The sequence below is a fragment of the Natrix helvetica genome, assembly GCF_964273705.1.
Source record: "Natrix helvetica genome assembly, chromosome: 1".
NCBI classification, from domain to species: Eukaryota; Metazoa; Chordata; class Lepidosauria; order Squamata; family Natricidae; genus Natrix; species Natrix helvetica.
Genome location: NC_138548.1, coordinates 219,898,780 through 219,924,014, shown reverse-complemented (window position 1 = coordinate 219,924,014; position 25,235 = coordinate 219,898,780). Strand labels below are relative to the sequence as shown.

The window sequence follows — 25,235 nt, the reverse complement described above, 5'->3', positions numbered from 1 at the left end:
TTCCAAGCAGTGCAGTTGTATTTTTCTAAGGGATTCCCTGGGATTCCTCCCCTATCCTTTCAGTCAAGCTTGAAGCCTGGTGTCTTAATGGACATCTGATGATCTACATCTGGAAAGCTATTCAGATTCTGAACAGGCAACCTGAGTTTGAGAACATCAGCCAAATGCTGCCACCTGCCGGACTTGGAAATCAGATGACAAGGAGAAATAACATCAGAAGGGAAGTAAAAGCAAGTTATTTCCATATTCTTGCCAAGATAATAGTATGAGTATTTCCATGAAGTCACCAGCTGAATTATCATCTTAAATATCATCTTTTGTGAAGCTTCTTCTCCGGTAACATTGTACTACAAACTAGGGCATACAAAACCTTTGCCAGACCAATTCTCGAATACAACTCGTCTGCCTGGAATCCACACTGCATATCGGACATTAATACAATTGAGCGGGTCCAGAGGTATTTCACAAGAAGAGTACTCCACTCCTCTGCTCACAATAGAATCCTTTATGCCACCAGGCTTGGAATTTTGGGCTTGGACAATCTGGAACTACGCCGCTTATGGTCTGACCTAAGCATAGTACACAAAATTGTCTGCTACAACGTCCTACTTGTCAACGACTACTTCAGCTTCACTCTCAATAATGCATGGGCAAACAATAGATACAAATTCAAGGTAAACCGCTCCAAACTCGATTGCAGAAAATACGACTTCAGCAACAGAGTGGTCAACACCTGACTCCATTGTTACATTCTCTAACTCTCACAGCCTCAGTCTCAAACTGTCTACCATGGACCCCACTCCATTCCTAAGAGGTCTGTAAGGGGGTGTGCTTAAGCGCACCAGCGTGCCTACCGTCTCTATCTTACTGTCCCCATTTATCTGTACTTACTTCCTTTGTTCATGTTTATGTTCATACCTATACTTGTTATCTTGTACATGTTTGACAAACAAATAAAAATAAGCAAATAAATAAATTCATCTTTATTCATTCCTGGGCAACCTTCCAGAGGAATCTTGTCTCCACTGGTCAAGTTCCTCTAAAAAGGTGAAGACCAGCTTTACTAAATTTTCATATCCACATTAATAGGGCAAATTCATACCATTGCAGAGAATAAATAACCTGGGGGATCTGTTATGCAGCCATGAAGGATAGGGACTGTAATAAATACAACACCGAATACAGAATAACAGAGTTGGAGGTCTTCTAATCCAATCCTCTGCTCAAGCAGGAGATCCTATACCATTTCTGGACAAGTGGCTGTCTAATCTCTTCTTTAAAACCTTCCCTAATGGAGTATTCACAATTAATGCTTGAAGCTAATAAAACAGCCCTTGGCATTTTAGTTTTCATTAACAATAAATAAAGATGAAGCATCACCTTTCTGGCTTTGATTGGGACTTGTGGAAAATAAGGCACCATGCTATTTCATTACAAAACAGGAGAGCAACTTTTAACCTTTTCTTTTCAAAGTTATTTAAAAAGCTTTATTAAATCAGTGTGTGTCTAGCATTCTGAAATTGGTAAAATGGTTTTAACTTATCTTCTGTCTCTTCTGTTTCCAACCTGAGTAATCTCTTTTTCCACCAATGACTGGAAAGCAATATGAATTTAAGGGAATATCTCCGTAAAATATGCCACTCCAAGCCAAAGAAGACTAGTACAAAAACCACCATCTATATTGATAGGAATAAGGAAACTTGTGATTGTCCATATGATTTTTCCACATCTATGGCTCTTTTTGTCACATTAAACATTATAGTATTCTAGCCTCTTTCAAATGCCTCACCTGGTTACTCTGTTGTCAAGGGATTCTTGCTTGCACACAATTGTATGCAACCAAATAATTTTTTTTGGATTCAGTAATTGTGGTGATAATATCATCCTGGCCTTAAAAGTAGAATATGGTATGACAGCAATTCAAAATCTAACCAGGAACTATAAGCAGAAAGAACAGCCTTTTGCTAATGATGTGGAGCAGTAGTTGGAATGTAGTATGGCAAGATAATTCTGCCAACTACCAGCAGTTCAATTCTCACCAGTTCAAGGTTGACTCAGCCTTCCATCCTTCCAAGGTCAGTAAAATAAGGATGCAGATTGTCGGGGGTCCTTATTACCAAAAAGGATGAGTCGCCGTGGTGCAGTGGTGAGAATGCAGTATTGCAGATTACTTCTGCTGACCGCCGGCTGCCTGCAATTCGGCAATTCGATTCTCACCCGCTCAAGGTTGACTCAGCCTTCCATCCTTCCAAGGTTAGTAAAATAAGAACCCAGATTGTCGGGGGTCAATATGCTGACTATGTAAATCACTTAGAAAGGGATGTAAAACACTATATAAGTGGCATATAAGTCTAAGTACTATTGCTATTGCTTTGCTCCCTGAATAGAAAAAACAAAGAAAGTAAGTGCTCCTTTCCTCTTTACATATACTGTAAAAGATTGTTTGATTTCAACTATCCCTCATTATGTCCAGCATCAGTTGTGTTTTATCTGCTGAAATTTGTTCTTTTTGACAAATATCAAATGCTTTGAACATTTTTCTATTCAACAACTTTGATTTGATTTGATTTATTAAATTTATAAACCGCTCCCTCTCCCCGAAGGGACTCGGGGCGGTGTACAGTCAAAGTTAAAAGTTAAAACACCATATACATATACATAGAGGAGGCATCAAAACCCGTAAAAACGAATCACATAAAATCTGTACAATAATAATGAAATTAAAACAACATTAAAATCTACCCCAGAAATTTAAAATAACTGCCAGGAGGATCAAGAATAAAACTATAATTGGGCCAGGCCAGCTAATTGGAACAGGTGGGTCTTGAGTTTCTTGCGGAAGGAGCGGAGATCAGTGGTGGTTCTAATATCGGCGGGGAGGTCATTCCAGAGGGTTGGGCCCATCACAGAGAAGGCCTTACTCCTGGGCGCCGCCCACTGGCATTGCTTAGTGGACGGCACCCGGAGGAGTCCCTCTCTGTGAGAGCGAATTGGTCGCAGGGATGTATGGGGTAGGATGCGATCCCGCAAGTAACTAGGTCCTGTGCCATGGAGCGCTTTGAAGATGGTAATCAACACCTTGAAACGCACCCGAAAAACCACAGGTAGCCAGTGCAGCTCGCGCAGGAGAGGTGTTATATGGGAGTACCTAGTACTCCCCGTGATTGCCCGCGCGGCCGCATTCTGGACCAGCTGCAGTCTTTGGGTGCATCTCAAGGGGAGCCCCACTTTCTTGCCTAGCCCTCAAAAGTAAATGTAGTAAAAAATCCACCCATAAGAAAATGGCCAGAATGAGATAGGGCCTTTGCCAAATTACCTCAGGAAAGGAAGATGCCACCTTTACGAAGGTCTTCTCTGTCCTAGAATCTCCCAATGCCATTTCTTAGCCTTTCCATAGAGCTATATTAGCTTGTCAGAATTGGTTGAGAAACCCTTTTCTCAAAAAAAGCTCAGGTCATCTTTTAAATTATTTTGCACTCCCCTTTATCTTCACATCTTTATTTCATTTTTGCAAGCAACCTTGTAAGATAGCTCAGAAACAGTGGGTGGCCCAGGATCACCCAGGGAGATTCATGATTTAAAGAGCTGAGAACCTAGAAGAACAGCTGACCTCAGATTTCTCTAAAAGGGACAGATGCAACCTGCTGAGAAACAGGTTAACAAGGTAGAAAACACAGCAATGCTTTCTGCCAGTTAAGTAAAACTGAAGGTTTGTTTTATTTGGAAGAACAGTATTGCCTTCCAGCACATTTTCTTTCAATCTAATGATTTATAAGAAACTCAAAAAGAAGACAATATGAAGCAGGAGGCCTTCTAATACATCAAGCCTACTTACCACTTATTTGTATCATGGTCAATAACAGATGGATTAATGAACATTTTCAGGTCACCAAGAATGGCCTGGATGTTTATACAGCCACGCAGAAATTGTGGATTGTGATAACGAAAGCAAAGCAGAGATGACAACTCTGAGAGTTGCATGTGCCAAAGTTTAAAAAGAGTTGGTGATATTTCTACTTTGGGGTCTATAGTACCACAAATCCAAAGACAAAATGGTGCTTCAGGTGCATTCATATGACACACACACACCCGCTGCCGCAACTTCTTCAAGCAGCTGCTTCGGCTTTCCTGAGGCTGCTCCACAACTGCATTGCAATCCACATCCACATTGTTTGGTTTAAGGAGTTTCAGACTTGGGCAATATGAATGTCCCTGTGCACTCCAAATATCTTGTTGCATTTGAATCTGAAGCTTTGAGTACTCCATTTTCTCCGTTAAAGCTTCTGTTCCCCCTTTCCCCAAACATTTGTTTGGAAAACACAGGAGAACTATTGGGTAGATCTAAAAATAGAGTTCTTTTTAAAAAAACCTCAAATATTGTGTGATAGTTCCAAAAAAAAAAGGAAAGTAAGTGTTGGAAGAAATGTCCATCTGGGTTCAGTTCCAAATGGGGAGAAAGACACTGGAAACATGGAGGCTGCTTGGAAAGATGGTTTAATGGTGAACAGGATCACATGGTTTGAGGTCCTGGGGGAAAAGGTGATTCAACATGCTTCAAGATGTTGGGTGAAGAATGAAAAAGGCAAAGATGCTGAAAGTCCCTGGTTTTATGGGCCCCACTCAGAGCTTCCCGTTCCTGTGTAAGAAATGCATTCTGATTGGTGGTGAGACTCCCAGGGGGCAGTCTAGGGGCAACTCTGTAGGCTGTGGTGAGATCCAAGTCTGTTGTCTTGTAGTGAGATGGGTAAAGGGCTAATACTATCATGCCTTAATCCTGGTGCTGAAGGGGGGATCTTTGTTATGTTGAATAGACTGGTTTAGGCTTCTAATGGCTCATTGACAAAGGTGGGGGCTATTAAGAGTGAGTCTGTTTCCTGCCTAAAAACATGTGTCTCCATTTCTTATCCAGGAAAATATAATATTCTGCCTTTTTAATATTTCCCAGGATATTTCATTCTTCTAGGAGAGGGGTGGGTTTTAACTTCCTACAAAAGGAAGGGTGAGAGACCCTCTTTCCACTGAAGGCAGGGCACAAAAGTTGTTGCTTTACAAAGATGGTATGTGTAAGATGAGCATTAAAAGAAAGTTGATGAAACCTAGCATCAAGACTTAGCCCTAAAGCTTCCAGAGAAGACTGTAAAACCATCTTGCCAGAATTAAGAAAAAAATGGGCAGGGAAAATACACAGATCTTACCAGAAACAAGGAGAGTTCATTTCTTCCAGCTCTACGGTAAAATATTTTTATGGTTTCCATTTAAAAAAACAAACCAAATGAAGTATTTCCAGAAAAGCTGTCCTTCCTACAACATGACAATTAGGAATGCTAAAGCAGAATATTCTTACCACGGCCTCATTCTTAAGTATATTTAATTAAAAACTTTAAGAAAATAGCTGCTGAACTAACATATTTACAGATTTCTAAAATAGAATTTGAGGCAGAGTCCTCACAAAGTAGCTTGCATTTTTTTAAATGAAACTTAATATGAAAATCCTTAGTTCATAATGCATTGTTTCCCTAAAAACGAATCCTAGCACAGCGAATCTTTAAAAATTCCTGAAACAAAAACATCTTCACATTTAAAGAATAAAATAAAATACGGCTTCAAATGGGTTTTTTTTTGGGGGGGGGATTGACCTATATAGGGTCATTGCTGAAAAAAGGCCCGCTAGCTTTTTTTTTCTCCCTCCATATCTCAGAATACTATTATTACAGAAATGACCTTAAAAATTAATAATGCAAAGACTGACAAGTATGTTGAACAAATATATAGAGTGCATACGCATGAAACACAGGCAACTGTGCAACTGAGAAATAACTACTCAAGCAGGAGAACAAGGGAGCAAAAAACATGGCATGTCATTACATCATTATGTAACATTATTTGCACCAGACACCATGATACAAGTATGGAATTGTGGCATTTGGGAGATGACATCATCATGCACATGTCCTCATTTTGATATCACTGTTTTTTATCTTGTGTGCAAGCAGGAAGAGGAGGATGAACCCTTGTGCTAAATCCAATCTTTGCCAGCATGAACTCAGGACAAAACTATTACTATTACTATTTTGACCTCCATTATAAAATAATTGGGTTTTTCTTACAAGTCTTGAAATCAATTATGTCTTAGATTAAGAGAGGTTAAAAAAAGGGAGGGGGGAGATGTGAAGCCTGAGATGGGTTTAAAAGGCAGTTTACATTTAATTCATAATTAAATCTAAGATAGTTACCACCTTTTGGGTATTTTGGAGAAATCTGGATATTCAACAGCTTTCATTTACCTAAGGCAGCCATAGATATAAGCAACAATCCTTTTCTTCGATATAATTTTCTAACAAGGCTAAAGAACTGGTTTCTCTCCTTGAATCCATCAAGGTGGCCTTCAAGATGATTCCTACAAAGGGGCTTGATTTAGAAAGCCCTTCAAGCATGTATGCAGTTGAGGTGGCTGCCTTTAAATCAGGACCATTAATATTCTAGATTGCTGTTCTCAGTTTACTCATTATCAATAGTAATACTGATATGTAAACTGGGCTTATTAAAATTAAGAATATGAGGCCATTCGTTTTACTAGATAATCCGGTACTGGATTATCAAGACAGTTTTCTGCTTTCCTCCTCCTCCTCCTCTTCCTTCTTTATTTGAGTAATATAATAATTCTGTATTGATAGAAATTAGATATTTATATTTCTGGTCCATCCCATCTGCTGGCACATTTACAAGTTGTGACCTGCACCCTCACTGCATCTTTGATGTCTGTAATTAATTAGTGAATCAAATACAAATGTATTCAAAACACCATTATGTACGTAGCATAACACTGAGTTGTTTCCTGTTTAGGAAATTAATGCAAGTAAGCTATGGTGAGATCAGAGTTCCTTCCATGGTTAACATAAATAAAACTCAAGATGATGCATATATATGCTGAAATTTCGTTTCAACTTATTTGTAGATAGGAAGTATAAAATTAAGGTCTAAAGTGATTCACAGTTAGTCATACTAAAGTGTAAATTCACTGAAGTAATAAAACAACTTAGTCACTTACTGATTGTACTCAAATTCCAATCTTGCACTGTTGTTACTATCTGCAAGGCTGCCTTTGATCCTCCCATAACGTCAATGGCTCATTGAAGAGGGCATCTGGCGTGTGTGTGTGTGTGTGTGTGTGTGTGTGTATTCCAAAAAAGGGGAGCCAGGCAACCTGCCTTCCCATCCTCACCTGCATTCTTCCTTTGTTGGGCTTGCTTTCTGCTATCCAAAATTGAGCTTATTGCTGCAATGAATTCAATCCTGAATATGTTGGCATAGTCCAATGTAATGCTATAATTGTACAAATAGTTATTTGGCAATATTATATGAGAACAACCAATGGCGTTCACAATTGGCTGCCATGGCACAAACTCTTTTTGAATCTTTGGTAACCCTAACAAGCATGGTGGCAAGGCTTCTGTCTGGCAAAGGCAGTTGTGCACTTCAGGTAAGATTGACAAAGTGTTGATGAGCAGAACCACCAACCACATGTATTTCTGGGCAGCTGACAAAATGGAGTTGAGAGTGGGAGGATTTTATACCTTCTTTGTATTTGAGCTTCCTGTTTTGGTGCAAGAACATGTTTTTTGATATTCTGTTGGCTGTTGTCAGATTCCGATGGGGTCATGGCTGGCTCTATGGGCAAAAGGGGAAATGCAGTTCTTAGGTGTTTGTCTGCTAATCTTGTCAACCTAACTGCTTATCAGGAGTTTCTGTCTGGCCCAGTCTTTCTGAACAGATTACCGAATCTGTATTTCTAAAAGCTGGCTGCCACAGTTTCTGCTTGGGGCAGGGAAACTGTGGCTGGTTTCTGCCACCCTTAAGATTTTTTTTTATTTCTTCTTTAGGAGAAATATTTTATCCTGCCTTTTTAATATTTCCCAAAATATTTCATTCTTGGGGGGAGGGAGGAGATGGACTTTCTGCAGTACAAAGCCATACCTATCCCAGGAAGCCCCAGCTGTCCTCACTGCTCTGCACTCCAACTGACCTTCACCACCTTCTTGCTCCCACTGCTGATGAGGTGTGTGCCCGTCCTGGTCCTTTGTGAGGGAACTACTGGCCACATGACACCATCTGCCTCATGAAGGGCCAGGCCAGGTAGGCTTGGTCGGCAGCGGGAGCAGGAAGATGGCAAAATTCAGCTGGGGTGGCTGGACCCGCTGGCTTCAAGGGGCCTAGATGGGAGGGGAGGTTGGCAAGTGTGAGGAGTGGAAATGCCCCTGTGGTTATTAGAACAGTGGGCTGCCAATCATCTGAATTTTGATCATGTGATCATGGGGTTGCTGCAACAGCCTTGTTCAAGGACCATTTGTCAGTCCCTTTGTTCAGCACAACCTCAACATCAAATGTTCAGAGTGAAAGGTCATAAGTCAGTATGTATAGTTTGAGGTCTACTGATCGTTTCCTTTCTAATAATGTAAAATAATGAAAAGGGAGGGATTGAGTTCTACGACACCTAGCTTTTAACCTGTATTAAGGAAGAATCCTGCTTCCATCCATCCCCCAGTTAGCACCTTAAAAGGCGTATATATATCATCCTTTAGTCTGTGCCTCAGATCCATCTTCTGGCACCACAATTTGCAGTTCAGCCCCTGCAAACTGGGATGATGCAAACTATGATGGTGGTGTCACAAGATCCACAGATCAGATTGCTTCAGATTAGATTAGAATAGAATGGAATAGAATAGAATTCTTTATTGGCCAAGTGTGATTGGACACACAAGGAATTTGCCTTTTGTGCATAGGCTCTCAGTGTATATAAAGAAAAATAAAATAGAATACATTCACCAAGAATCGTAAGATACAACACTTAGTAATAATCATAATTACTAAAAAGCAATCAAATTATACTAGGAAAGAAATAAAACAATATAAAATTTAAAGATACAAGCAACATGGTTATAGTCATAAGTGGGAAGAGATAGGTACTAGGAAGGAAGGGAAGAATAATAGTAATGCTGTTTCAGTAGATAATTTGACAGTGTTGTGGGGATTGGAGTGATGGCATTCTGGGGGAAAAAGATTGATGCATCTGTGCATCTGTTTTTATTTATTTATTTAGAGAATTTATATGGCTACCCACTCACTTTCAGTCACTCTAGAGCCAGGCAGTTTACAAAAAAAAAAAAAAAAAGACTCCCCTGAGACAGCCGGATCCTATGCCAACAGATCAGAAGCAAGCCCTCCCCACGTTGAATGCTTCTGCCTCTCACCCTTCCTTTTATGTCCGCTCCTTTAGGTCCCCAACTGTTTGCAGCCACCACGTAGTCGTCCGGTTTTTTTTGGGGGGGGGGGGGTAACCCTGCGTCTATTGAAACCTCAAAGCGAACGCGCGCGGGTGTGTGTTTGTGTATGTAGGGGTGGGGATGGTGGGGGAATTGTTTCGATTCCTTCCTTCCTTTTCGTGTTTAAAAGCTTTGCTATATTAACCCGTCCCTTTCTCCTCCCCCCCCCACCGGAACCTCTGCTGCTGCTGCTCGGTTTCTAGTCGGAACGGAAGGCTACCGGCCCCTAACATGGCAGCGCCCTTGAGCGCGTGCTGCAAGGTTCTTGCAGACGCCGAGCCCCCGGTTCTGCCCGGCGGGGCGGCGCCGTACGGAAATTTCTCCAACTATTCCTGCTTCCATCCGCCCGAAGGACGCGTCTGCCTCTTACCCGCGAGTCTTTTGAGCGAGTTGTTCCCAAGCCCGCGTGCGGGTCCCCTTTTGGGTCTGGATGTTGGATGCAATTCGGGGGTAAGAAAGAGAAAGGAGCGGGAAGTGAGGTTTCAGCACCTTTGCATACACTGCAGTTGCTTCCCCGTTGGTTTCTTCTCGCTTGCAAAGGGGTATTCAGCTCTTGCGTGCACAATCAATTATTTTCATATTACTATTGATCTCGGCATCAATTTCTCGAAGCCCAGCGAACCCAACTGCAAAGCTTATCTGGCAAATCCGGGCTATCTATATTGGAAGAAATTGCAAAGCGTTCTTTGTAGGTCAGGCTTTCCCATCCTAGTATGTTCCAAAAGTGTTGGATCAGCTCATCAATTCCCCAGCAATAATTGACAAAAGACAGAGATGATTTGACATAGTTCAGTTATACTTCATTTATAAGCCCATAAGTGGCTCACTTCAAGAAACCCCTAAGAAATAGGATGCTTATATAGACAGTCTGATTTAGACTTATATAGGCAGATGCTTATATAGACAATCAAATTTCCTTTATTAGGTTAGCCAGTTGGCCAGGATGGACTCAGCCAGTGTCCTATTGAATCTGAGTTGCTGGAGTCATGAACTATACTGTTGTTGGACTTTGTTTAGGATCATAGAGGGGCCATTACAGTTAGTCTAGGGATGGGTAACTATGTTAGAGCAAAAGTTGAGATATTTCTCTCTCTCCTCTCTTCAGGAACTCAGTGTTGCCCTCTATAAGCACCTCCTTGGCTTTAACCATAGCAATCCGGAGCATTCTGCGGATGGAACGGACTTCCGCCTCCTCTGCTGTGACATTGATGCAGACCTGATTGAGAGAGCCAAACAACGCAGCCCTTTCCTTGGTTCTATTTCCTACACCACTCTCGATTTTATGGACCCCAATGCAAGAGAGACTCTGCTGACCTCCTACTTGAACAAGTTTGGTTGCTGTTGGTTTGACATTTGCTTCTGCATGTCTGTAACTATGTGGATCCATCTGAATCACGGGGACAGTGGTCTGGTGAAATTCTTATCTTGCCTTGCAACTAAATGTACGTATTTACTTCTTGAACCTCAGCCATGGAAATGCTACCGCGCAGCTGCTCGGCGCCTGAGGAAGTTGGGCCGGAATGACTTTGACCATTTCCATTCGCTCACCATCAAAGGGAACATGACTGAGAAGATAACTCAGATCTTGACGAGAGACTGTGCCATGGAGTTTGTGTGTTGCTTTGGAAGCACCAGCTGGGACAGGAGCCTCTTGCTGTTTAAATCAAAAGAGAAAAAACATTTGGGGTAATTCAGGATTTGTATTTTCTTTTTGAAGGGACATGTTGGCTCGATGATGATGATAGCATTGATGGCATGATGGCTTGTTGAGATGGTGCGATGGTAACAGTGTTCTGTGCATCTTTGGCAATATGGCCATTCTGGCTATATGACCACCAAAAATGTCTTTGGACGATGCTGGCTCCCTCAGCCAAGAAACGGAGATGAGCACTGCCCCCTAGATTTGAACACAACTGGACAGGAAGACTTTTAACCTATATTCTTGCATTTAGTCAAAGGGAAAATGGCAAGTTATTGGGAGAACCAACTCTTGTGCTATGCTGTGATTGAACTGTAAGAATAACATGGGGCCAGAGAAGAGCAACAAAGATGATTAGGGGAGTGGAGGCAAAACATACATAGAATAGTTGATGCAATTGGGTATGTCTAATTTAATGAAAAAAAGGACCAGGGGTGACATGATAGTGTTATATCTCACTGGCTGCCACAAAGAAGAAGGAGACAAGTTATTCTCCAAAACACCTGAGGGTAGAACAAGAAGCAGTGAGTGGAAACTAATCAAAGAGAGAAGCAACCTAAAACTAAGGAGAAATTTCCTGACAGAACAATTAATCAGTGGAACAACTTGCTTCCAGAAATTGTGAATAGAATGCTATGCTGTGCTATGCTATGCTATTCTATTCTATTCTATTCTATTCTATCATACATTTTTACAGTATATCAGAAATTATTTTCCAAATTTACCAATATATCTTGACTCATGGTGCAGTCTCAAAATTTTGGGGACAGATTCTGCACAGAGAATTCCCACTAGATAGGAACAAAGTTTAATGTTTTTATCCTCCAGAAACAGGAAAACATATATGCTTGGGTTTCTGTATCTCACCATTTTAATGATTCTTTTTTCATCACAGAAATTTGAATCCTATTATTTCTAAAATAAAGACTCATACCATTTTTGGCTTTTTCTTTTGCCTCTATACTGGTTCTATATTTTATGTTTTGATAAAATTTATATTTTGCTAATATAAACAGCAATGCTTTTTAGGGAGAACTGTGGAGGCATGCTCCAGAACTGGAAAGGGGGCTGAATGCTATTCAACTACTTTGATAAAACTTTTTTCCTTGAAAAACATTTCATCTCTCATCCAAGAAGCTTCTTCAGCTCAGTTTCAGAACTGAACAACCATGATCTGGATGATTTGAGAATCTCCATAGATATTGCTATGGAAGTAAAACCAGTGAAATGATTATATTGCTGCAATCCTCATTGCTATGTTTTGTGTGTTTTCAGTCTGGGCGGTCCTTCTGGATTCATGACTCTTGCTTGAAAATAGGTGGCTGTTGTGGCTAGGAGGGTCTTAGAGCAACTTTGTACTGTATTATCAGTTGTACCCATTTCTAGATCAGGAGATTGCTCTCAATTACACATGCTCTGGTCACCTCCCAGATGGACTACACACCCTACATGGGGCTCCCTTTGAAGAGTATCCAAAAGCTTCAACTGGTGCAAAATGTGGAGTGGACAGTTATGTATTCTCCTAAAACTCTGTTCTGTGAGCTGCATTGGTTGCCAGTTTACTTCGAGATTCAGTGTGTTGGTTTTAACTTTTAAAGTCCTAGATAGCATGAGCCTGGGTTATTGGAGGGATTACTTCCGCCAGGTTATATTTACCTGTCCCATCAGGTCTAATAGGATGGGCTTATCGGGCAGTAAAAGAGATTTAGCCCATCTGACTGCGTTTCAAATCTTAAGTGATCCCATGGAAATAGAGAATCCATGAAATGGCTATACAGACAGACAACTGCCCTGTTTGGAGACCATTTGAAGTTACAATAGCGCTGAAAAAGAATTTTACAAACAACCCACAACAGGTTGTAAATCCATCGTAGTACATGACATTTAACGTATTAATCATGTTGCTTAGCAATGGAATTGCCAGTCCGGATTGGGGTTGTTAAACAACTACCTGTATTGCATGTATTGAAGGCATTATTCTATTGTTTTAGTTAGGTTTAATTGTTTAATAGTTTTTAAAGTTTTATTTTTGATTGGTCAGTTTTTATTCTATGCCACCCTGAGTTACTTTCATAAGATGGGTGGCTATCTCAATTTGATAAATAACTAAATAACTTTAAATATACATACAAAACAGATTGAAGGAATAAAACTAAGAGCTTTCTTATTTAGCTGATATTAAAAAAAGCTACGATAGCAATATCACTGTCATCATTATTTCTGTTTTTGCTTCTGGATTGAGTCATACTCCCCAGGCAGAACTGGCACACAATTTGGGACTCTCTTGGACTCTCAGTTCCTGCTTGAACTGATGGCAGCCATGGCCAAGAGGTCCTTTCTGAAACTCCTATCCAATGCACCAGGAGCACTAATTCCTGGATTGGGAGGCTCTGCTTCACAATCACTTGCTGCCTGGACAATTGCAGGGACGTGGTGGCTCAGTGGTTAAGGTGGTGAGCTGGTCCATTAGAAAGGTCGGCAGTTCGGGGGTTTGAATCCCTAGCGCCATGTAACAGAGTGAGCTCCCATTACTTGTCCCAACTTCTGCCAACCTAGCAGTTTGAAAGCATGTAAAAATACAAGTAGAAAAATAGGAACCACCTTTGGTGGGAAGGTAACAGCGCTCCGTGCGTCTTTGGTGTTTCGTCATGCCGGCCACATGACTACGGAGACGTCTTCGGACAGCCCTGGCTCTTCAGCTTTGAAATGGAGATGAGCACCACTCCCTAGAGTCGGGAACGACTAGCGCATATGTGCGAGGGGAACCTTTACCTACATGGGGCTTCCCTTGAAGATTGAAGATCACCTAGTTGGTCCAAAATGCAATGCTATGGGTAGTTATATGCTTGTCTAACACTACTACTTCAGGAGCTACACTGGCTTCCTATCAGTGTCTTGAGTGCAATTCATTTTACTGTTTATCATCTACAAAGCCTTTGATGGTACAGAATTATTAACAGGACTACTAATCTCCGATAATGCCTGCCTCTCCCACAGGATCCAACAGAGTAGATACACTTCAGGTCTTTCCATGAATCAGAGCCATCTATTCGGATGCAGGAGGCATGCCTCCTCTGTCACAGTACCTGCCCTTTGGAATCTCTGCCATCACTCTCGCGCCACCCAGATCTGAATGCCCCTGATGCTATGGGCTTTCTGTAATGCTTTAAAAGCTTGGCTTTCCCCACAAGCACTGGTTTAGGATATTGCATCAACTCTAGGAAGTAGTTTAGAATTCCAAACCTACTCTACTCTATCCCGAGCCTTGATTTATGCTGTGTGGTTGTGATTTGTCTTTGTTGGTTAGCTTGGTTAGTTTTTAATCTTTCATTCATCCACCAGAGAGGCATTTGTGAGTGGTGGCCAGGCAAAGAACTTACATAAATAAATCTACAAGCACTCTGCAAATTGTGACACAGGGGTAATCAAATAGCTACAAGTTACCCAAATGCTTCTTAAAAAGGCCCAGAATTTGCTTGGATCAAGGAGGTTTTAAATTATCCACATCTCTCAGGTGGCAACAACCTTGTACATTCAATCAGAGCAATATCAAACACTGTTCCGCTAAACCTTAAATCAGTTTGCTACAAATTTTATTTTGTAGCTCAGGTTGATATGAGGGGTCCTAGGTGCTCTTTGAGCTTGCTTGTTTTCTTGCAGATGTTTCATTACCCAAACTAGATAAAATCATCAGCACTGATGATATTACTAGTTTGGATAATGAAAAGTCTGCAAGAAACAAGCGAGCTCAGAGACCAGCAATGCATCTTATACAATATTGAAGATTTCATTATGAATGGAAGGAGGAGCCAACGTTGTGACGATACGGACATACGGTCTCGATGCTCCGAGACCGCAGCCGATACTTTTGCCGCTGGGTGGTCCAGTTGGACCTAAAGCGTACCGCAGAGATGGTGAACAGGAAGAATACGTCTTGCTGATCTCAGGGACATCGCAAAGTCCCTGATCGATGCAAGAGAAGTTCTTCAAGCCGGCGACAAAAAATACAGCCAAGGCTGATGAAGTCGGGGCGGCTCCAAAACGGAAGGATACGGAAAGAGAAACTGTTTCCAGCTGGTGAGGAATTTTTACCGTTTTAAAAGAGACTGCTTATAAAACACTTAAAATTAATTTAAATTGGAGAACAGAAGAAATAAGTGGCAGAATGAAGTTTGGAATGGTTTTGAACAGTGGGTTATCTTACTTTTTAAATGCTATGTTCATGCATAGAATTTATGCAAGCCTTTTAAAACGAATGGATTAAGTTTTCTTATTTTTTTTCTTTTATTATTCTTTGTCTGTTGTCAATAAGGCCCCCCTCATTCATGATCTAATTTTGGAGGGGGAGCCGGACCTCGCGGGAATAACGGAAACCTGGTTGGGCCACGAGGGAGGTTTACCCCTCGTGGAAATGTGCCCACCAGGTTACCAAGCATTTCACCAGCCCCTTGCCCGGGGAAGTGGCGGTGGGGTAGCAGTGATTATCCGGGAGGACTTAGAGCCGAGGGAGTCCACTGTGCCACAGACGTCCGGATGTGAATCCCTTGTTGTGAAATGGGGCCCTGGGAGGCAGTTGGGCCTGCTGATAGTATACCTGGCTCCCCGCCATACATCAGCGACCCTGCCTGAGCTCCTCGAGCTGATCGCATCGGTGGCGGTTGAGAGCTTGGGCCACCTCCTGGAGCTTGGGCCACCTCCTGCAGCCCTGACCCGCCCTCGGGTAGAGGACCTGGTGGCTGCATGGAATAATGCAACTACCGGGGCCTTGAACCGGGTGGCGCCTTTGCGGCCTCTCCGGCGGCAACGACCCACCCTGGCTCCTTGGTTTACCGAGGAGCTAAGGGTGATGAAGCGCCGCAAGAGATGCCTAGAGAGTCGTTTGAGATCCTCCCGATCCGAATTTGACCGAGCACAGGTACGAGCCCATTTAAGGACGTACCTAGTGGCATTGAGAACGGCTAAACGTCAATATTGTGCCGCTCTCATTGCATCCGCAGAGAACCGCCCTGCCGCCCTGTTTCGGGTGTCCCGCTCCCTTCTGTTTCAGAGGCCGCGTGAGGCCCCTTTACAGGGTAGGGCAGAGGAATTTGGGAAATATCTGCAGGATAAAGTCGCTCAAATCCGGAAGGATTGGGTCCCCTTCAGTGGCCCAGTCGAGACGCCAGTGGCGAGTCTTGAGAAACCTTTTTGGGAGGAGTTTGACTTGGTTGTCATCGAGGATTTGGACAGATTGCGTGGACGACTGCGACCTACCACATGTTTACTGGACCCGTGTCCCTCCTGGCTTGTACTGGCATCCTGGGAGGTTACACGCGACTGGCTCCTGAGCCTAGTGAACGCTTCGTTGGGTGAGGGGTCTCTTCCGGCCGCCTTGAAAGAGGCGGTGGTGAGACCCTTGCTCAAGAAGCCTTCCCTGGACCCTACGGAGCTGGCCAATTATCGTCCTGTCTCCAACCTTCCCTTTTTGGCGAAGGTTGTAGAGAGTGTGGTGGCTTCTCAGTTCCCACGACATCTGGAGGAGAATGATTATCTAGACCCGCGCCAGTCCGGCTTTCGCCCCGGGCACAGTACAGAGACGGCCTTGGTCGCGTTGGTGGATGATCTCTGGAGGGCCAGAGATAGGGGTTGTTCCTCTATCCTGGTCCTATTAGACCTCTTGGCGGCTTTTGATACCATCGACCATGGTATCCTGTTGCACCGACTGGAGGGGTTGGGGGTCCGGGGCACCGTTTTGCGGTGGTTCGGCTCCTACCTGTCTGGCTGGACGCAACGTGTGTTGGCAGGGGAGCAGAGGTCGACCCTAAGCCCCCTTACTTGTGGGGTGCCACAGGGGTCGGTCCTCTCGCCACTCCTGTTCAACACATACATGAAGCCGCTGGGTGAGATCATCCGTGGTTTCGGGGTGGGATATCATCTGTACGCTGATGATACTCAGCTGTACATTTCCACCCCGAACCACCCCAACGAGGCCGTCGAAGTGATGTCCCGGTGTGTGGAAGCCGTACGGGTCTGGATGGATGACAACCGACTCAAGCTCAACCCTTCCAAGACGGAGTGGCTGTGGGTTCCGGCCCCCCGGTTCAACCAGTTAATCCCATCTCTGGCCATTGGGGGCATTCAACTTGCCCCCGTGGAGCGGGCGCGCAATTTGGGCGTCCTCCTGGATGCCAGGCTGTCCATGGATGACCATGTGACAGCCGTGGCCAGGGGGGCGTTCCACCAGGTTCGCCTGGTGTGCCAATTGCGCCCCCTATTGGACTGGGACGCCCTACGCACAGTCACCCATGCGCTGGTGACGTCTCGCCTGGACTACTGTAACGCTCTCTACATGGGGCTTCCCTTGAAATGCACTCGGAGACTGCAGTTGGTCCAGAATGCGGCCGCGCGGGTGATTATGGGGAGTACTAAGTACTCCCATGTGACACCTCTCCTGCGCGAGCTGCACTGGCTTCCTGTGGTCTATCGGGTGCGTTTCAAGGTCTTGATTACGATCTTTAAAGCGCTCCATGGCTCAGGACCTAGTTACCTGCGGGATCGTATTCTGCCCCATACATCCCTACGACCCATCCGCTCGCACAGAGAGGGACTTCTCCAGGTGCCGTCCACCAGACAGTGCCATGGGGCGGCGGCTAGGAGCAGAGCCTTCTCTGTGGCGGGCCCAGCCCTGTGGAATGACCTCCCCCCGGATATTAGGACCACTACTGACCTCCGCTCCTTCCGTGTAAAGCTCAAGACCCACCTATTCCAAATAGCCGGCCTGGCTCAATCATAACTTCATAACGCTCCTGATGGGTTTTTTAATTCAGTAATTTTATTTAATGGGATTTTAAATTGTGCTTTTTAATTGTCTTTCACTTATGAGTCTACCTCCTCCATGCACATGTATATGTCTTTGTTCTTTATGTATGTATGTTTGTCTTTATCTGTATTTTATCTGTTTTGATTGTATGCCGCCCCGAGTCCTTCGGGAGAGGGTTGCGGCTAATCAAATAAAATTATTATTATTATTATTATTGTAACCTATGGATTAAAATTCTCCTCTTTTATTACTGTGGGTGTTTTTCTAACTCATTCAAGAATCGGACCTTTTTAAACTTGAAATCCAAAAAGATACAAAAAGAAACAAAGAAAATTGCAACAATAACACTGCTACTCGGAGGCTGGAGGTTTGTGTATTGGAAATGAAACACTTTTACTTTTCTTACTGATTATCCTGGCTTGGCACTCCAAGGTCTCACTGCTTGTTTATAGAGAGTGATAAGAAGAAAAGCAAACAGATGTCCCTTTGAAGTATATCTTTAACCAGAAAAAAGTGAAAATAAAACTTTATTGTGAATCTATGCTTAATCTTGTACAACCCCTCCAAGCTAGAGCAGCAGTGTTTGTTAGCTGGAGATAATGGCACAACTTCAACAGCAGAAAAAAACTTTAAGCCTGCAAAAGATATTCTTAGAAATTCAGAAATTATCAAACACATTTGAGAGGATGGAGAAGAAGTTGGAAGACTTAGAGCATCTAACAGTAAAATATGATGAAGAAGTTGGAGATGTTTATCAAGGGGAAAAAGTGGAGGTTAGAATCCAAAAAACCGAAGAGGAAAATGACCATAAAGAAATTAAATCTGCTGATATTTATGGTGATTGGTTTGTTTCTGGAAATGGAAAGAGCAGAATACTGAAAGAGGATTTAAATGGACGGGAACTCTACCCCAGATGGCAAGACACAGAAGAAGAAAAAGCAAAAGAATTTATGGATTTAAAGAGAGAATTTTTTTAGCAACATCATTGATAACACCACTGACAATTAAAGATAAGCTGATTAAGGAAACAGAAGAAGGGCATTGAAATTACATGAGATGTTTTATAAGCAAGGAGTTGCTAAGAGGAGTCCATACAAATTTGATTAAGGAGATGATCAGAGGACTGACACCATAAATGGCAGAAGATATGAGACTGTTTTGCTACCTGAAAGATACAGGTTGATAGATGGAAGTGTATAATTTAAAACTAGTTAAACTTAGTGAAATTTAGTGACAATAGATATAGTTAAATAAATAATTGATAATGATAATAATGTATACAATGTGTAGTGTTATGATAAGTAATAATTGGATATGAATATTGAATGGTACCCATGAAAGGAAGATTAGAAATCCTTTTGATTATATATAAAGGTTAATAAAAAAGAACTTAGTTAGATTCAGTTAAGTCTTGATTATTAGGGGGGAAATGTTATGATACAGGATATAGTCAAATAAAGGAGGGATAATGATAACAACGTATATATATGTATGGGTACAACATAAGGAAACTGGATGTAAATTGTAAACCATGATTTGGAAAGGAGGATTAGAAAACTTTGTTATTAAATATTATGGATGTTTAGCTAGAATAGGACATAAGGATTCAGTGTCATTGGAGGATTTTAGAAATAGTAAATGAAATGCCAGTATGTGGTTATGTATTAAATCTTGGTATATTTTATGATGAAGGACGTTTAAACAATTATAGTCAAATGAAAATGAAGGTATGATGATGGTAACGTATAAATATCTGAGTTAAAATACTTGAGTTAATATGAATTATGCTTGATGACTGTGGAAGAGATGCACGAAAGTCTTTGGTAACCAACTGATACACTTTCTACAGTATGTAAAGAAGGAAGATTTTTTGTGTTGTGTTTGTCTTCAAAATTAAAAATAAAAAAAATATTTAAAAAAAGATTTCATTATGAACGTTGCAGTGCATTTGGTTCCCCACTAGGGGACTGCCTTATAACATCTTCAAAAATCTGCAACACTACTAAAATATACCTTAATTTTCTCCATTGCTGCATTAATTTGTCTTATCAGTTTTGTAACCTATGGATATGGCAGACAACTCTGCAGCATATCCCAATACTGAATATTCTGTTAAAATGTCTCCCTTGAAACCCATCAGGATCTTCTCCACTTTGCTTTTTATGTTAAGTTAAACACACCCACACACTGACACCAAGAAACTGTTTTGCTGCCAGGCAAACCAGGCCTCAAGGACCATCTTTATTTCTCAAAATGTTTCAGGGCCACAAATGAGCCCCTAAAACTTCTTTTGAAAGCCAAAAGTCACTGATTTGTTTAAAAGTATCCAGCGAAAGGATAAAGACAAAGATCTCTATACGTTTCTTTTGAACTCCAGCATCTAAGCAGGCTTCCCTAGACCAGGGGGCCCTAGACCCGCGGCTCTGGAGCTTCATGTGTCTCTTTCATCCCTCTGCTGCGGCTCCCTGTTGCTCAAAATATATGTCACAACCGCCAATGTCGACACACAATTACCTACACACAATTTATTGAGCTTTTTGACCCCTCAATAGGTTTTGTGGCTCCCGGTGTTTTCTGTGGGAAACAGATCCAAATGGTTCTTTGAATGTGGAAGGTTGCGGACCCCTTCCCTAGACCATTATCTGATTTAGCTGCTCCTATCAATGAGATCTGATCCTTTCTTTCATTTCAGACCTCGTCATCCAACAACCTGCTGTTCTCAGGGGTGGAAAAGCAAGTGCCCTCCAGATGTTGTAAGCTTTCAGCTCCCAACACCTTCATGCGTGATAGTGACGGGTGCTGGAAGTTGTACTTCCAAGTTCTTCATCTATTTTTTGTCCTCCAGTATTCCTGCTTATCCTCTGCGAGACCATTTTTCAGACCTCAAACTCTTAAGAGTCTCACCACTATTACAGTCTTAGAAATCACACCAACCCGTTCTTCGCATGTAAACTTAATGTTTTGATTATTTAGAGTAGATGTTTTTTTAAGTAAGCAAATTAGAGGAGACTGTAGTTTTTCTCATAACTGATAAATTCAATTTTAAAAAAATCTACAAGGGTTAAGAATATTCAAGATGCACAATCCACAACAATTGCACTTTAACTTCACAACAATAGTACATTGTGTGCGGGTTCAGCATCAATTTGCTTGGCTTTGAATTCAGAAAATAGTTCCCATTCTTCCCAATTGGTTGGAATTAACATAGCAGAGCTAACTGCTATTGCAGCCAATTACTGCTACAATCGCCAATTGCATTCCCCCCCCCCCCCCCGAAAACAATTAAGCTGTCCTTTTAATAGTAAAAATACCTTTTGTGAATGAAGGCAAACACCTTTTGTACTTTGTGCTTATTTGAGCTTTAGTGCAAAACGGTTACAAGAGCTGCCACATAAATCGGTGTTTTATGTGTTATCGCAGTGCTGTTTTCCAAGATATATTACATTAAAGAATTAGATGTGCAGTTGCATTGCTAACACTTAATCCTAGTTGTACAGACTAGAAAGAAGCTGAATTTTTTTTTGCAGCAAGTGTTTTGGCTGAAAGGAAAGGGTTTTGTATTTCACAGCCACTTCCCCTCCATATTTTGCAGATAGCCTTTGACTTACACCTATTTGTTTAGTGGCTGTTCAAAGTTACAATGGCATTGAAAAAAGTGACTTATGACTGATCCTCACACTCATGACTATTGCGGCAACCTCACAGTCGTATGATCATTCAGGTTGTTGGCAACTGACAGGTACTTATGATAGGTTCAGTGTTCAGTTATGTGATTGTCATTTGCAATCTTCTCAGCCAGCTTCCGATAAGCCAGGGGTGTCCAAACTTGGGAACTTTAAGACTTGTGGACTTCAACTCTCAGAATTCTGGGAGTTGAAGTCCACAAGTCTTAAAGTTCCCAAGTTTGGACACCCCTGCGATAAGCTAACTAATGACCGCATGATTTACATAACAACTTCAGTGATTCACTTAACAACCATGGCAAAAAAAAGTTATAAAATCATGTGTGATTCACTTAACAACCCTCTTGCTTAGCAATGGCAATTCTGGTCCCAATTCTGGCCATAAATTGAGGACTACCCATATTGCTATTTGTTCTCCATCAGTAGGATACTTCATGAACAGAATGAAGTGAATAGATATGCCATGCCACGCCCTCTTGGAAATGTATCAGTACGTATAATAATGCAATTGAAGGGATGGCATCATTTATGTACGTGGTGACTAGACTTCGTGTGTCTGTCCGTCCCCCATTTACTTCCTTGCCCCTTAAATTGCTCTACAAGGTAAGGCATTAACCAAACTGGGGAAAGAATACAAAAAAGAGAAGGATAAGGCAGGAGTCAGGATAGTGGTGAAATTCATTTTTTTTTACTACTGGTTCTGTGGGCGTGGCTTGGTGGGCATGGCACGGGAAGGACACTACAAAATCCCCATTCCGTCCCCACTGCTGGGGGAAGGAAATTGCAAAATCTCCATTCCCACCTCACTCTGGGGCCAGCCAGAGGTGGTATTTGCCGGTTCTCTGAACGACTCAAAATTCCCACTACCGGTTCTCCAGAACCTGTCAGAACCTACTGAATTTCACCCCTGAGTCAGGCCCAAACCTTCGCTGGTGTTGTTGCACTTTAAATATCTCCATGAGAAAAACTGTCTTGTAGCATATGAATGTGCAGAATTATTTATGCAGAATTATTTAACTTTCCAGAATGTACGTAAGATATTTATACCCATCCTTGGAACTGAGGTAATAAAGTTGCAAGTTAAATCATATTCATGTGTGTGCCTCACTTTCCTACTTAAATTGCCCAGCTGGTGGTAGTAGTGTACCACTGAAGGACTCTCTTAAAAGGAAAGGAGGAAGAGATCTCTCTAGATCATTCCAGCCTTGCCACAATTATTGTCCTATTAAATCCCAAGTCCCAAATAGGAGGTGAAAGATGTGTGAAAGAAGCAGGAGTTGTACTAATCGAGAACAACCGTGTGGTGTGATGGTTATTACACTGTTTCTCAACTTTAGCAATTTCAAGATATTTAGACTTCAACTCCCACCTGCATTGAAGATTCAGAGTATCAGACTGAATGAAAACCCTCTCCTATCATGGCATTCATTAAGTAACCATGGTTACTTGCTATTTATTTCTAAATACCACAGAGTTGTTGTGATGATCCAAAGTGTATGTATCTCTCTCTGAGTGTGAGACATAATAGGGATTGTTGTTGTTAGTTGCGAAGTCCTGTTCGACCCATCGTGACCCCATGGACAATATTCCTCCAGGCCTTCTTGTCCTCTACCATCCTCTGGAGTCCATTTAACCTCACGCCTACTGCTTCAGTGATTCCATCTAGCCACCCCATTCTCTGTCATCCCTTTCTTCTTTTGCCCTCAATTGTTCCCAGCATTAGACTCTTCTCCAGTGAGTCCTATAGGAATACATAAACCAAAAAGGCAATTTACAGTTTATTGGAGGAAATATGAGGCTAAAAAAGTAATAGTGCTAATAAATAATCAGACTTTTCCTCAGATCTTCAGGATAATTGAGGACTCAGTTTTGACCATCCCTTTATGATTCAGACAGAAAATATCCTGAGAAACTTTGCAGTCCAGCAGTTAGGGAGAAGTCCTGCATGAGGTTTTATGGAATCAGATTAAGAAGTAAGCAAGTATTAATTGTAGACATAAGCAGCAAGTTTTCTGACTGCTCCCCACAGCTCTTCTCTTGCGCGCACAATTGTTATTCCCTGCTCAACAAGCTGATCTCCATGAAAGGCCGGTTTGGCAAGAGATAAAAAGTTGATAGACGTTTACCTCAACTGTCATCTCTTAAGAAGGCCTGGCATGTATTGCCATAAACTCTAGTTTTTTCAGATTTCTTTTGAACACAGCATAAGGGAAAACTGCCTGGTTCTGCAACATTGTTAGGGGCTAGTTCCATTCCAGGGAAAGGCGTAGTCCCACTCAATAATTCTATTTTGCAAAAGCAGCCTGGTTAAGCAAAGGCAATCCACTAAGTACCTCTTACCATAAGTAAGGGCAAATCTGTGACTCAGCTCACTTATCCCACAGGCAGCTCAGTTATGCGGCCTGACCTAACGATGCTCAGATAAAAGCAATGGGATCTCCATTAAGAGCTCAGCCTTCAACCTTTGTGATTATTTGGACCAAATATTGTTGTTCTTACCATTCCTTTAAAGCAATTACGCTTCATACCACCCCATTGTGTGGTAACTACTTATCTCTAGTTGTTTTAAGAGTGGAAAAGTGCAAGAAGCAACCTACTGTCCTTCAGAACAATTGGACATTGCAAGGTTTCTAGAGGTTTCTCCCCCATTTTTGAACCATGAACAGTAATGAGGTCATGTGTGAAATTGTATGTGCATTTTGCTTATATTGAAGATAAAATCTGGAAGCATACGCTGGCGTTGAAGTGGCTTCCTTCTTTGTATCAGAATATCACTGAATGTATTGCATGCTATGATGGAGAGATAGTCATTAAGGCCTTAATTGTACCACAGCGCTAACAGACAATAGTATGTAGGGGCAGGTTCCAAGTTGGGTGTTATATATGTCAGTTTTGTGGGATTATCACAACACAGCAATAGCTGGACTCTTGCTAAACTGACCTTTACAACAGATTCCCAAAACTCATCACACTGGCACTTATAGGTTTTCTGGCTTTAAATGAGTCATGAATACTGGCACCACATTCTTACCTACGAAGAATGCCATCACTCAAATAATGCATAATGGTAGCCTTAGTTGACTTACTATTGGTACCTTTGGTACCAAGAACTTACTCGTCCCACTCAATCAGATAGGACCTAGTTCTCTTAGCTCCTCTTCAATGCACCCAGATCCAATATTTTCTCTGAGCTCGCATAGGAGAATTTTGTTTGTTTTGTTTGTAGGGTTTTTTTCCTTCAATTTTTTTTACTACTGATGGAACTCCAGCCTGCCTGCTGAGGTAGTTGTCTTTTCTTGCCTCCTGGTTGTCCACAATTACATATAGGAAGGATGTTTTCTCAAGGTTAAGTAAATGGGAAAAGATTTATTTAGGGCTTCATGCCTTAGGCCAGGGATCCCCAACCTCTGGGCCATGACCCACTACCAGGCTGTGGCCTATTTGGAACCAAGCCATGCAAGCAGCAGGCCGGTGTTGAACCGCTGAGGCTCATGCATGCTGACCCACCGCTTGGGCGGCCTGGTTCCCCTTTGCCCAGTGGTGGGTTTCAAATTTTTTTAGAACCTCTTCTGTAGGTGTGGCCTGCTTTGCGGGAGTGGCTTGCCAGCCATGTGACCGGGTGGGAATGGCTTGCCAGCCATGTGACTGGGTGGGCGTGGCCAACTTGTAAAATGTGGTGAAACTCACTTAACAATGCTCTTGCTTAGCAACCAAAATGTTGGCTCAGAAACTCT

General features: G+C 42.2%; 1 protein-coding gene across 1 annotated transcript; it reads left to right on the top strand.

Moving 5' to 3' along the window:
• The first annotated feature begins 9,546 nt into the window (after nucleotides 1-9,546).
• Nucleotides 9,547-11,950, top strand: BCDIN3D (BCDIN3 domain containing RNA methyltransferase). Its single transcript, XM_081934877.1, has 2 exons — nucleotides 9,547-9,770; nucleotides 10,426-11,950. Exons 1-2 carry the CDS (start codon nucleotides 9,552-9,554, stop codon nucleotides 11,008-11,010), a joined length of 804 nt encoding a protein of 267 aa, XP_081791003.1. The 5' UTR covers nucleotides 9,547-9,551; the 3' UTR covers nucleotides 11,011-11,950.
• Nucleotides 11,951-25,235: the final 13,285 nt, after the last annotated feature.